At 45.0% G+C, this 12,217-nt stretch overlaps 3 protein-coding genes across 3 annotated transcripts; 1 reads left to right on the top strand and 2 right to left on the bottom strand.

The window, feature by feature from the left end:
- Positions 1 to 61: 61 nt before the first annotated feature.
- On the bottom strand, positions 62 to 828 carry LOC108092031 (ATP synthase subunit e, mitochondrial). Its single transcript, XM_017191472.2, has 2 exons — positions 687 to 828; positions 62 to 560 (listed from the first exon to the last, which is right to left on the bottom strand). The coding sequence occupies exon 2, from the start codon at positions 520 to 522 to the stop codon at positions 277 to 279; it is 246 nt and encodes an 81-aa protein (XP_017046961.1). The 5' UTR covers positions 523 to 560; positions 687 to 828; the 3' UTR covers positions 62 to 276.
- A 290-nt stretch (positions 829 to 1,118) lies between these two features.
- On the top strand, positions 1,119 to 7,526 carry LOC108092059. Its single transcript, XM_017191520.2, is given in 5 exon segments — positions 1,119 to 1,633; positions 1,695 to 2,201; positions 2,204 to 3,015; positions 3,074 to 3,212; positions 4,402 to 7,526. Coding segments are annotated over 5 exon segments (3,135 nt in total). The 5' UTR covers positions 1,119 to 1,488; the 3' UTR covers positions 5,934 to 7,526.
- A 287-nt stretch (positions 7,527 to 7,813) lies between these two features.
- Positions 7,814 to 11,708, bottom strand: LOC108092061 (histone-lysine N-methyltransferase PR-Set7). The gene is made up of 3 exons (XM_017191522.2): positions 11,553 to 11,708; positions 10,848 to 11,280; positions 7,814 to 10,776 (listed from the first exon to the last, which is right to left on the bottom strand). The coding sequence occupies exons 2-3, from the start codon at positions 11,119 to 11,121 to the stop codon at positions 8,957 to 8,959; spliced, it is 2,094 nt and encodes a 697-aa protein (XP_017047011.1). The 5' UTR covers positions 11,122 to 11,280; positions 11,553 to 11,708; the 3' UTR covers positions 7,814 to 8,956.
- Positions 11,709 to 12,217: the final 509 nt, after the last annotated feature.

The following is a 12,217-nucleotide window of genomic DNA, read 5'->3' on the forward strand; positions in this document are numbered from 1 at the left end:
TAACTCCATCGAGGGCCACTTAATCACAAACACAAAACACTACATCAAATTTACATAATGGTTTTGTTTCAATCATTTAATTGCGAACATTCTGTTTATGCACAAACGTAAGAGGAAAACACAAGAACGATCGATAGTCAGTGATCGATAGATGGAGGCTCCACTATCGGCGATCCTGCTCCTCCTCTTTCCAGGCGAATTTCGTGTGTAAATGTTGGTTGTTTTTGTTTATCAATTTAAAGCTAAGGAACTAAGGATGTTGCATCCTGGAGGATCCTAATGCTTGGGAGTGGGCTTCGAGAGCTCGGCCAGAGCACGGGCTTCAGCCTCGGCACTGCGCTTCTTCTCCTCGGCGAGTTTGGCATCCCGAACGGCCTTCTGCTGTGCCTCGATCTCACGCACCTTCTCCTCCTTTTTGGACAGGCGGCTCTGGTGTGCTGCTCCATAGGCAATGCCCACCAAGAGCAGGGACCATCTTCCGAACTTAATCAGCGGGGAAACGCGAACGGGAGCCTGCGACATTGTGTCTTCTTCGAGTTATGTAATTGTCCGACCGGGAACTGCAAGAAAATCAGGTTTATCAGTTATAATTCTTAGCTTAGAGATTTCCTGGGAACGTCCTCCACTTCACAGCTTTATATTCCTTTGCTTTTATGCAATTTTTTGTATTAAGTAAGCAAAATTACCCAAATTGGTGGAGCGATTGCAACGGTAGCGCAGTATAACCTTAAAACAGCTGTCAAAGTTGACAGTCGGCGGATATCGATAGTTATATCGGTCAATTAACGGCGATGCCAGTAAGTTTAAAAAAGGTAGGAAAAATAAATAACAATTTATTTCAAAAATGTGTTTCACTTCAACGATTTTTGACTTTATAATACGGCATAAAGCCAGTAAATAGTTGACATACATGAACCAGGTAACCAGATTAAAATTTGTTTGCATATTATTTAAATCTTGTTACTTAAAATAAAAAAAAATTACAACTTTGACAAAACTGTTTTAATTAAAAGCCTTAGAATGTTTTTTTTTTTTAAAAATTACAAAAAAATTAAAAAATATTTCAATCGATTGTTGAAGGGTAAACATCGATATTGCAAAATTTCTAGACATCGATATCAAATAAATCCAGCTCTATCGGGGAAAAAAGTATTGTTTTTCGGGAAATCATGGCTATTTGCAGCTAAAACGCAACTTGCAAATTTGGCAAAGACTTTCTTATAGCCACCAACATAATAGCAATTTGACAAAAACCGCAGACTGATGAAAATTGACGCGTGTTAAATGCAAACAAGAAAATTCCAACACAGACCTTGAGTGGCACACACACAATCAGCCCTCCACACCTGCGTCACACATACACACACATACCGATAAAGAGTGGCAAAAGGGATAGAAGATCAAAACCGTTCCCTATTTTTTGTATGGTTTTTTTTAAACAGGAAGTGGATTTAAGGGGATCCTTTGCAGAAGTGTGCAGCTGGCAATATGGTAAACGTACCCCCGCTGCTCTGCAGCACCCCGCCGCCCATTGATTTCGGGGAGGAAGACGACGATTCCGGTTTGCAATCCACAATTCATTTGGACGAAGGTGACGAATACTCCAATTTTGGCTTAGTCAGCAGCTTGAAAGGTAGGCTTAAACTGGTATAAAAGTTCCTATAATTTACTTACATAAGCCCCCTTTTTTTTAGAACCGCCCGCGCCACCCGATCCCGTTGAGGAGTTTCGAGAACTACCACCAGAATTACTGGAAAATAAACAAACTGCCGAGGCTTTCAATTACCAAGTAAAGCAGGCGATGGACTATGATGTCTATAGGGATGAAGCACCACCCACGCCGCCTCCTCTTAGTTTGGAACTCGAAGAGGAGGAACTGGAGGAGCAGGTGCCTTCCTTAAAGCTGGACAGCTTAAGTCTCTACTCTACAGAAAGCGTCTCCGCCGCCTCCACGCTCTCACCCGTTGCAGAAGCGGAGCCAGTTGCTCCGGCCGTAATAGAAACAACCAAAGCTCATGTCCTCAGCCACCAAGTCACGCTGGAGGATGTGTCCGATGATAGCGATGAGGAGTGCTCGCCAAAGAAGCCCAAAGAACTATTTATTCGCGAGGGTGCCGTAGATTTCTTTGCAATCGAGGTGCTGGCCACACCAACGTTACCAAATGGAGGAGGTTTTTCGGAAGAGGATGTGGACTCGGCGAAAAAGAAAACCTGAAGGAAACTCCCCAACAAGAAAAAAGCTTTAGAGAAAGAGAAAGTAAAGAAAGTTCAGATAGCTTGGCGAAACCTTTGGAGAGCCAGGAGATAAGCTTTGGAGAAACCTCCAATAATAATGATGAACCAGCGGATAGTGATACATTTCAATTTGCTAACTTTGAGGCAGCGCCAAAAGACTCAGTACACAAAGAAATTATTCCTGAAAATCTGGAAACGGAGGAAGATGATGATTTCGGGGACTTTGCGGACTTCTCTGCTGCGAAACTTGAACCAGAAGTCAAGGAAACCCCAACAACAGCTCTTCCCAAATCTGCGTGTGAGCCACCCGCTTTTGAAGATCATTCCGCAACAAAAACCAAACCTTTGGAGGCCAAGTCACTTTCTCCTTTGGAGGCTTCCTTGAATATACCTCCTCCAGAATCAGCAGACGATGGCTTTGATGACTTCCAGGAATTTGCCACGCCAACAAAAGGAAGTCCGGGTCAAAGCGAAGACGACGAGGATGATTTTGGCGACTTTTCAGAGCCCCTAGCGGCTGCTATCTCAGTACCTCCACCACCTCCGCCAGCCGCTGTTCACCTGAGCATCGATGATAGGGTGAAACCAGTCCTGGAGATGATGTTCCCGAAGTCAAAGGAGCTGGAAAGCACGAGTGTGGATAAACGGAAGCCACTAGCGCAGTGCCAGCGATTCAATTTCGGTGCCATTGAGCATGCTCGGGCTCTGGATTATCAGTGGAGCAGCTCGGAGATGAGGCATTCCCTCGTTCGATCGCTGGGCATCGACTCGAGGAATATCGTAAGCTTTATAATTGGAAATATCCTTAAAGATGGTATAAATAATTTCGTAATTTTAGCTCTTTGGCGACAAGTGGAACTCATCAATGCCGCGTTTTGCCGCCAACCTGAGCTTTGATCCGCTTAAGCCGATGAAACCTACGTCAACCGGAGCCTCTAGCACCTTGGAGTCGATCTCCAATCCCAGCACCTACCAGGGTAAGTCTTTCCACAACATATTTCTGCGAAATTGCTCCACTTAGTTGCCGCAAATTAACCGCTACACAAGTTTCGTAACTCGAGAAATTGCCACCCTATCGCCTAACGCTCGCTTTACTTTCAAACGCTTTTCGTTGCCTATTTCCCGATCCTATTTAAACACGCTTTCCCGGATTGGCCTGCCGTTCGATTGGCTGCTCCTTTCTCTATATATATATACAATATCTTTTCGTTTGCCTTGTTTTTCTTGTGACCACATTTCTTCTAACTATCTCAACAAACAATCAAAAAAAAGTTTATCCTTACGATAAATTGTATTTAGAATCACATGTACAGACATTACAATTGGAACAACTAGACCAACTAACGGTGGTGGCTAATGCTGATAAAATAAATCTTGTTACCTCTAACTCCCACACCAATAACAACAACGTTAACAACGATAATGGTGACAACGATAACGACAACGACGTTGCTGCTCTCTTTGCTCAACTGGATGATAAACCACCTGTGATGGATTTGACGACCCATAACAATCACAATTTGACAATCGATTTGCACCACTCAACTCCACTCACAACACATTTTGCCACCATCTGCAATAACAACAACAATAACAACAACAACAATAATGATAATAACAATCTTAACAACAATCATGCAAACAATGCAACAATGACAATAACAATTAACACAAATCTCACTGCTCACGACGCCTTGCTGGATTTTAGTAAGTTTCGTTGGCTCTGTGCGTGTGTTGTAGTTGTTTCTCCTCCATTTTTCGGTTTGTTCCGTTTTGGTTCTCTATATACTTCTCAGCTCTATCTCTCTACTCTACCTCTACTGTCCACCCTGATCCACAGTTCCCCGGTTCTTGTTACTTTGGCACATAGCATCCGATCTCAGCCAGCTCAGTTCAAGCACAAGTAGTTGAAACCCAACCCGGATTTCCCCTCATTTTCACATTTTACTTAGCTAGAAACAGTTCAAACTAACCAATATTGTAATGTAAGCTATCATCTGATGTGTTACGGAAGTCTGAAATTGGGCAGAGGTTTCTTAAAAGAACATAAACATGTATTTCTGCAACACTATAGATGATTATTGTGTAAGCTTTTATTAAATATCTAAGTATATTCAGTAGTTATCTTGATGACAAGCAAATAATTGTCTCCTTTCCTCCGCACAGGACTTGAAACCTCCACCGCAGCATCGGCGAGCCAAACTGAAACGCGGACTGGCGCGTCTCATGGGGAAGGGTCCTCCGGCTCCGGATCCGCCAGCAATTCCGACGGCGAAGAGCGACAGAAGCATAGCTACAACTCAGCTCCAATCTCCAGCATCGAATCGAACCATCTTGAATCCGCAGCAGCGGCACCAGCAGCAATTGCTGCTCCAGCAGCAGCGACGCTATCGACTGCTCTACCAGCAGACAGCCCTGCCCACCAGCTCAACGGCGGTGAGCAGCTGCATCAGCAGCAGCGGCCGGAGCAGGAGCAGTTTGATTTGAGGACCACTCCGTCGCCCGCACCGCCGCCAGCTCAGGATGAGATCGTGGGCAGCTCGATGGCCAGCTATTCGGTGCCCCTGAAGGAGACCCACATCTACACACCCTCCAAATCGGATACGGCGGTGGCCAAGACCACCACGCTGGCGCCCATTGATTTCGACTACGAGATGGCGGCCACGGGCATCATTATCGACGAGACGGTGGTCAAGAAGGAGTACCGCGATGTGGAGTACAAGCCACCATTTGGTCTGGATTCGCCCAGTAAAGTGATTGGCAATGGATCAGCCAGCAGCTTCGAGCTGCCACCGCCGACGGAAGACGATGACTTCAGTGACTTTCAATCGATGCCGGCTCCGAGATCAAGGATCGATACTCCGACTTTCGGCGAGCAGATGATCCTCAGTCCGGCCATTCTGCTGCCGCAAGCCATTCCGCTCGCCAAGAAGCCAGCTGCTGCATCCATTGAATGGGGCGACAATGCTTTGTCCAGCATAAATGCCGAGGAGATGGCCAGAATAGAGGAGCTGTTCTCCTCGCAGGCCAAACCGCTAACGATAAGCGCTTCAGTGGCCAAGAAGCCAGCACCTCCTGCGGCGCCAGTTCCATCTCAGCCTCAGGAGGACGATGAATGGTCGGACTTTGTCTCGGTTCCAGTTGCCCAGCAGCAACATCAGCAGCCGGCACAGCACTCGATCGCCAATAATAATAACAATAATGTGAACAGCAATTTGAGAAAGGCACCGTCAGCGCCAAAAGAAGATGATTGGTCGGATTTTGTGAGCAGTACTCCTTTGCCGGCACGACCGGCTCCACAATTCAATTCCGGGGCCTGGCAGAGCGCTAACTTCTACAACAATCCCATGAGTTTGTACCAAGCACAGCAGCAGCAGCACCACAGCAATCTGGTGCCGAGTGGCAGCGGCAGCAGCAGCAACAACAGCAACGGAAATAACAACAATGTGCCAGCGATTCCACAGCAAATACACATCATGCACGACTTTTCGACGGCGCCCGTTCCCGGAGGACTGGCCGTGGGTGGCCCAACCTATCAGCAGCAGCATCAGCGGCAGCAGTTCCAAATTGGCAACGCCAAGGTGGCACCACGCATCTCCCTCATTCCCGATCTCAGCTTTGTGGCACCCGTTTTGCCCACGAACGCTGGTGCATTTATGGGTGCGCTTCCGAAACCGAGTTTCGGTGGCAAGAAATGACACAAGAAGCTGAGGGTGGGCGCTGGGCGGCTTCAACACCAGCAGCAGCATCGGCAGCATGTGGGCGGGCCACGCCCACTGGGAGGCGGCGAGGCCACCATACTCACGTAGGCAAAAAAGAGAGAGATGAAAATTGGGGGCACGTGCGCCCATGGGAGCCAGTCAGTATTATGAATCCGTCTGATATTTACCATAAAGAAAAAACCGAACCGTCACACACGTAGTTTGATGCAAGCTGTGTTCCATGTTGTTGTCGTTGTTGTTGTTGACGTTGCCGTTGGCATAATTGTTGTTGTTGTTGTGCGTGCATGTTGTTGTGTTAGTCGTAGATCAGGTTAAAAAAAAATAAGAGAAGAGTAAGCCATTTTGTGCAATATTTCGATTCTAAATTTATGTTGTACTTAATTTTGACAAAGACAAAAAATTCCAAAATTAATTTTAGTTAGCAAGAATATTTTGTAAAGCGAAAAATTCGTAGTGCCCGAGTTTTATATCGTTATTGATTTTTATAAACTATTGCGGAAACTAAATGATTTAGACCCTTGACTATTGAATTATTTTTAAGTGAAAAGCTACGAATTTGTAAAATTTCAAACACTTTAAGCCCAGTGAAATTCTCGAACCTATCAGCTTGTAATGCTAAACTTCGGTCATATCAATATACCAACTTAAGATAACCACTAGATGACCAAAAAAAAAAGATTAGAAAATTGTTGATACAGATGCCAGGAATTCTTATTCTGATTCCTGGTCAACACATTTAGAATCCGCTTTATTTTGTAGAGATAAATAACTAGTTATGATTTTAGCTTAGTAAGCCCAAAATCCGCACCCAACATCGGCTTGTAAAGTCAAAATACTCCACCAATTTGAGGGCTGGACTGTCATCAGTAAGGCCGAACAAGCATTCCACATACGAACTTCCCTTTTTGTAACTCCCTCGAGAAATACTCCAAAGCGAATGCGGGCCACCACATTGAAGAAAACCCAACCCGCCTGATGCGAATTTTTCTATATTGTGTACTTAAACCGACATGAAGAAGACCGAACTAACCAAGCAAACATAGTTAACGTTGTAAATGTAATAGGATTTGTTAGTTGATAGATGAACTCTCCCGAGCATTCCAAGTGTAAATGAGTATATGACGGATGTATGCCTGTTTGCCATGATGATCTCCAGAAAATCGCTGGAAAACGAAACCCAATCCGCTCCAGTTCTTGATTATTGTTTTGTTTCGTGTTAATGTGTTTTCATTTATTTATTTTACTTTATGTTACGCACGTTAAGTTGAATGTATCTGTGTGTTGCGTGTGTGTCTGAAAATTATAAACAATTATCAACTAAAACTAAGTGTTTGATGTAATCATATGGTTTTAGACTTAACATGTAAATTACAAATAGATTTCCATTTGTTTTGTTTTATTTTGCCAAGTCAATGAAAAAAGGTAAAAACAAGAACATGATTATAGATGGTTGCTGCTTGATTTAAATAAATGAATTAACTATGTACTAGAACATATTAAAGTATATTTACCATATTATATAATGTAAAGATATGCGCAGATTAAAATAAAACTATTTGAAAAACGAAATCCTTCAGTATTGGAGCATTCATTGAAAATACAAAAATCTGGGTAATGTAGGGGACAACACAAATTTGAACTCTCTTTCGCTAAATTATAGAAGCCGGATTTCTGGGACGGGACTACAGGTGATCTATCGTAATTACATATATAATATATGGGTGTTCGAGTGAGTGTGTGTGTGTGATTGAAACCTGCGTGTGAGTAGAGAGATTATCATCAGTAAGTTGAAGCACTAGGTGACCAGCAGTCCACTACTCTCCTGGAGAAGCCTCGTGAATAAATGAGTCTGTGTCTGTGAGTTAAATCAACTTTTTAGTGTCAGTTCCTAGGGGCTTGGGGGGCAGGTGCGAGGGAGTGTATAGCTCTATGGCAGTAAATAGTACGTAATAGTTAGAAATTACACATGTATCTAATATAAATATCTATATAAATAGTGTACGATCGATTTTTGTCAATGCGAATGTGTGTCTTCATCAACATCTTCATGAAAAATCATCATCATCTCTCTAAATGGTCAACAGTTTTTTTCTTTTTCATTCAATTATCTTAAGATGCCTTAATGTTATAGCGCGTTGTTTTTAATTATTATTATTATTATCTCTCCTTAACTTTAGCCTTGCTCTAACATAATGAAACGCTAACAAATCCAAAAAATATGCTCATGAGTGTGTGGGGGGCACGGGCGGGTCGATCTTCTGCCGAGAATCTGGGGGTGAATCGTAATCGTACAATTTTAAGGCATTTTGCTTACGGGTAATGGGTCTAATATCAATTTACAATCTCTATAGGCTAGGTCTTTTTGATAACTTTGTTCTTATTATTAATTTCGATTATTTTACTGAACTTGTTTGGTAACTCTTTTTTGTTTTCGAAAACTGAAGCGATCAAAATCGACATTAGACCTATTTCGGAGGCAAACTTGTTAGAATTTACATTGATTACTTTTCGTCCCTGGCTAGAACCACCCAGAAGTGAGTGAGGGATGTGTGGGTGTCGCTATCCGTTATGATATTTTGAACTAACAGTTTACATACTTTCCTCAAATAAGATCTAAGCTCGGGGATGCCCGGAACAGGTCTAAAAAGCCCCCATTCCTTGTTCCATTCTGATTGAAGTTGTCGGAATTTGGACTGTTTGTTTGATTGGTCTTACCAAAAATATTACTTGCTTTGATCTTGATATATATTTTGTGAAAGAAAATGAATAGTTAAGTCCGCGATTCCGGCAACTTATCGCAATGGAACTGGGCTGAAAACAATTTTGCAATGGTTCAAGGCGAGGCGATCTACGTACAAAAGCTAAGAAAGAATCCCACGAGCCAAAAACCAGTTTAGCCCTGGACTTATTTTAAATACCCTCTGCCTCGAACATGGTAAATAGTCTTCGTTTTAAGGCTGAACCACATCCCCTTTTGCGAGCTCCTGCAGAGCTCTTCCTCAGAAGGCCAGCCACGGATGGTGCAGCAGTGACTCCTTGGAGCGATCGCCATAGTCGTAGGTCAGTTCCACGCCAGGCGCGATGTCGTCTTTGGCCAGAAGCACGAGATGCGGCCGCTGCTTGATGAGCACCACCTTGGTCATCAGGTTGCCCGCTCGCGAGTGATTGATGAGACGTCCCAGCTTGCCAGTGTCCGCGGTAGCATCGATGCAATACTGCTGAGTCTTGTGCTTGAAGTAGTACATATAGCACCCGGCGTTCTCGTCCAGCGCATAACGTTTCTCCCGCTCGGCGGCCTCGTTGATGGAGATGAGATCCCCCACGTACTCGACCACAAACTCGTTGCGTTTAAACGGCCGCTCGGCGACTACACCTCTTCCCTTGCCCATGAAGTGGCGCACTTGGAGACCCTCGCAGCGCTCCTCGAGAACCGCCTGCTCCAGGTTACGCATCCATTCCTCCTTGACGGCCGTCTTGGTCTTGCGCACACTTCTTCGCACCGGGAAAAAGTCGGTCATCTCACGGTTGCCATTGGTGGCAGCCAACGGCAGCGGCGGTTGTTGTCCCTTTGCCGAACTCTTGCTTTTGGTCTTTGCTTTTACGGGCGCTGGCTTGAGCATGGTCTTTATGCTCGCTTTGTTGTTGTTGCTGTTGGCTGTGGCTGGTGCTTTGTTCTGGTTCTCACGCTCTTCGGCGGCCTTCAGCAGGGCATGGACATCGTCCTCGTCCTCCTCCTCGTCTTCGTCGTCTAGCACCACTACGATGTCGTTCTGCTGCTGTGGCGGTGGTTTCTGTAGCTGTGGCTGTGGCTGGTAAGGCGCTTGTGGCTTTGGCTGGTTCAGTCTTCGGCGCGACTTGCAGGCGGCCACCGCTGCTGTGGTGGCGGGCAATTTCCTCGGCGACTTGCGCGGCGATAGTGGATCCGTGGATCCCACCTTGCAAATGCCTCCGGTAACCTTCAGTCCGGTTTTGATCGGCGAGGGGCAGAGTATGCGATGCGGTGTGGCTGGTTTCCGACGACGAGCTGCAGCTCCCGCTGGCGATTCTGTGTTGGCAGTGAGTCCACAGGCCACGCCGCTATCGCAGGAACTACTGTCATGCTGGTCCAAGTCAAAGTTCGGCCCGGCCAGCGGTTCCTTTTGTCCATTCAGGCTTACTATTTGATTAAAGCGCCCATTAAGGCAGGCATTTAGCACCGACGGTGGAGATGAGAACACGGCTCCGGCCAGTTCGAAACTCCGATTGATCTTTATGCTGGAGGCTTTGGTGGGCGTGCGATCGATGTCCAGGGTGAGCACGGGTTCCTGCAGGAAGATGTTGTCGGTGCTGCTGCTGTGCGTCGAACTGTGGCTGTCTCGCAATGCGGAGCGATGTGTCTGGAAGTCGGCCAGGGAGCCCAGTGCCTCGTGCGGTTCGCTGATCTCTTTGATGTGTGGAATTTCTGGGATGACCTCCATTTCGTGCTGATAGCAAGGCGAATCTGAGGAGGCTCTAGAACTGCCGTCGAACAGGAGTTCCTCCACCACTTGCTGCAGTTCCTCGTCCATTAGTTTTTGCTCGGCCTTGGCATCTTCTTCATCAGCAAATGGCAGATGTTCATCTGCATGATCGCTCAGCTCCTCAGGCTGCAGCTTTAGCTCCTCATCTTCCTGCTTTAGGAGTTGTTGGTCTTCCAGTTGTAGCTGCTGATCAGGATGGTGTATATCCTGCTCCTGCTGCTCCTCTGTGTGTATTGTCTTTTGGGAATCCTTAACGGCAGCATTAACTTTAAAAAAGTTCTCGATGGAGCGCGTTTGCGAGCGTGTGGCCAGGGGAACCCCTAAACGAACAAAAACAAGGGGTATTTCAGCAACCAAAGATAACCTCAAAAAAAAAAATAAGAACACCCACCTATTGTGCGGCCCGCTTTGTTGTCTTTGTTTTGATGGCCTTTGTGGACGCTTGTGGCTTCCGGCAGTTGGCCATTTTCGCTGACCTTCATCAGTCGGCAGTCTTTCCGCTTGGGGCTGGCAAAATACTGATCCTCCAGCAGATTTCCCGCCACATTCAGTGGCAGGGTTTGGCCATCGGGAATTCCCGACCCTGATCCCGATGAGGCGCCGCCAGAGGAAGAGGAGGATGTGGATTCCTTGACGGGCCGTTGTCGTCTGCGCACCATTATCATTTAGGAGAGCGGTGTGACCGGGGCGTTTGGAAAACGGAAAAATGGGCGCGCGTGATCGCTGGGTGGGCGGTAGTTACTTCGTTTTCGTTGGCGCGTTTTTCCTGGACACGCGTTCTTCCCACTCGCTCACGCACACGCGGAAAACCACACTGCAATTAGCTGACGGAAAACCAAAGCAAAAAACACAAAAAAAACGTAGAACTCATAAAACATTTGCACATTACATGTGTGTTTTTTTTCTCCTCTTTTTCTCTTTGCACTTTTTGCCTCTTCTCGCCCCTCTTGCGTACAGTTTTCGCCACTGAAAAAACGTCGCCCGTCGTTATTGTTGTTGTTGCTGCTGCTGCTGTTGTGCGAAGCGAGCGAAAGAAGAGGAAGAAGACCAAAATGAAGAAAAAGAGGGAAATATGTGGAAAAGCCCCGAAATGCACCTCGATCGGAAAACTCTGGTCATACGCAGCAGCGCATTTTCAATCGAACGCGATCGTTTATATGCATGGCAGCATTGCGATGGCGGGGGAAATTAATTGTTGCACTTTTCCGCAATCTTTTTGGTTCTTTCTTTCGATTAGGGATGTGAAAAATATGTTAAGATGTCAATGTATCGATATTTTGCTAAACAAATAAATATTGCTATCGTTGAGGCTTTTGCACGAAAATATAAAGCCGATACTTTTGTGCTCATCAACACTACTTGCCAATTCGATACAGCCCTGGAATCGTTATTTTAAATTAAGTTAAGTCTTTTGATTTAAGTGTCGCCAGATGCTTAAAAAACTTTTATTTTAGTAATTTTCTTTCATTTGAGCCATTTGTACGACTTAACTAGTATTGAAATAGTCTATTTTGAGTTTGTTAGTAATATTCGTCTTAGTAAATTAAATTGGACGCCCTATTATAAAAAATTGGTATTTCAAATCTTAATGTTTTGACTCAAGTTGTGTTTTATTCATCTTATTTTGCACATAAAATATTCATTAAAATGTAATTTTGTTTGCTCTCATTCATCGTAATTTTAAAGTCAATTTTTTTTAATTGTCTTCGAAATTAAAATTTTTACCCAATTTATCCGATTTCTCTAAAAGTGCTGTGTACC

The sequence above is a fragment of the Drosophila ficusphila genome, unplaced genomic scaffold (assembly GCF_018152265.1).
Source record: "Drosophila ficusphila isolate 14025-0441.05 unplaced genomic scaffold, ASM1815226v1 contig_791, whole genome shotgun sequence".
Taxonomy (NCBI): Eukaryota; Metazoa; Arthropoda; class Insecta; order Diptera; family Drosophilidae; genus Drosophila; species Drosophila ficusphila.

Coding starts and splice junctions, on each gene's coding strand:
- LOC108092061 (XM_017191522.2), bottom strand. CDS start 11,121: ATGATAATGGTGCGCAGACGACAACGGCCCGTCAAGGAATCCACATCC. Junction 10,777..10,847: donor CAAAGCGGGCCGCACAATAG/GTGGGTGTTCTT, acceptor TTGTTCGTTTAG/GGGTTCCCCTGGCCACACGC.
- LOC108092031 (XM_017191472.2), bottom strand. CDS start 522: ATGTCGCAGGCTCCCGTTCGCGTTTCCCCGCTGATTAAGTTCGGAAGA.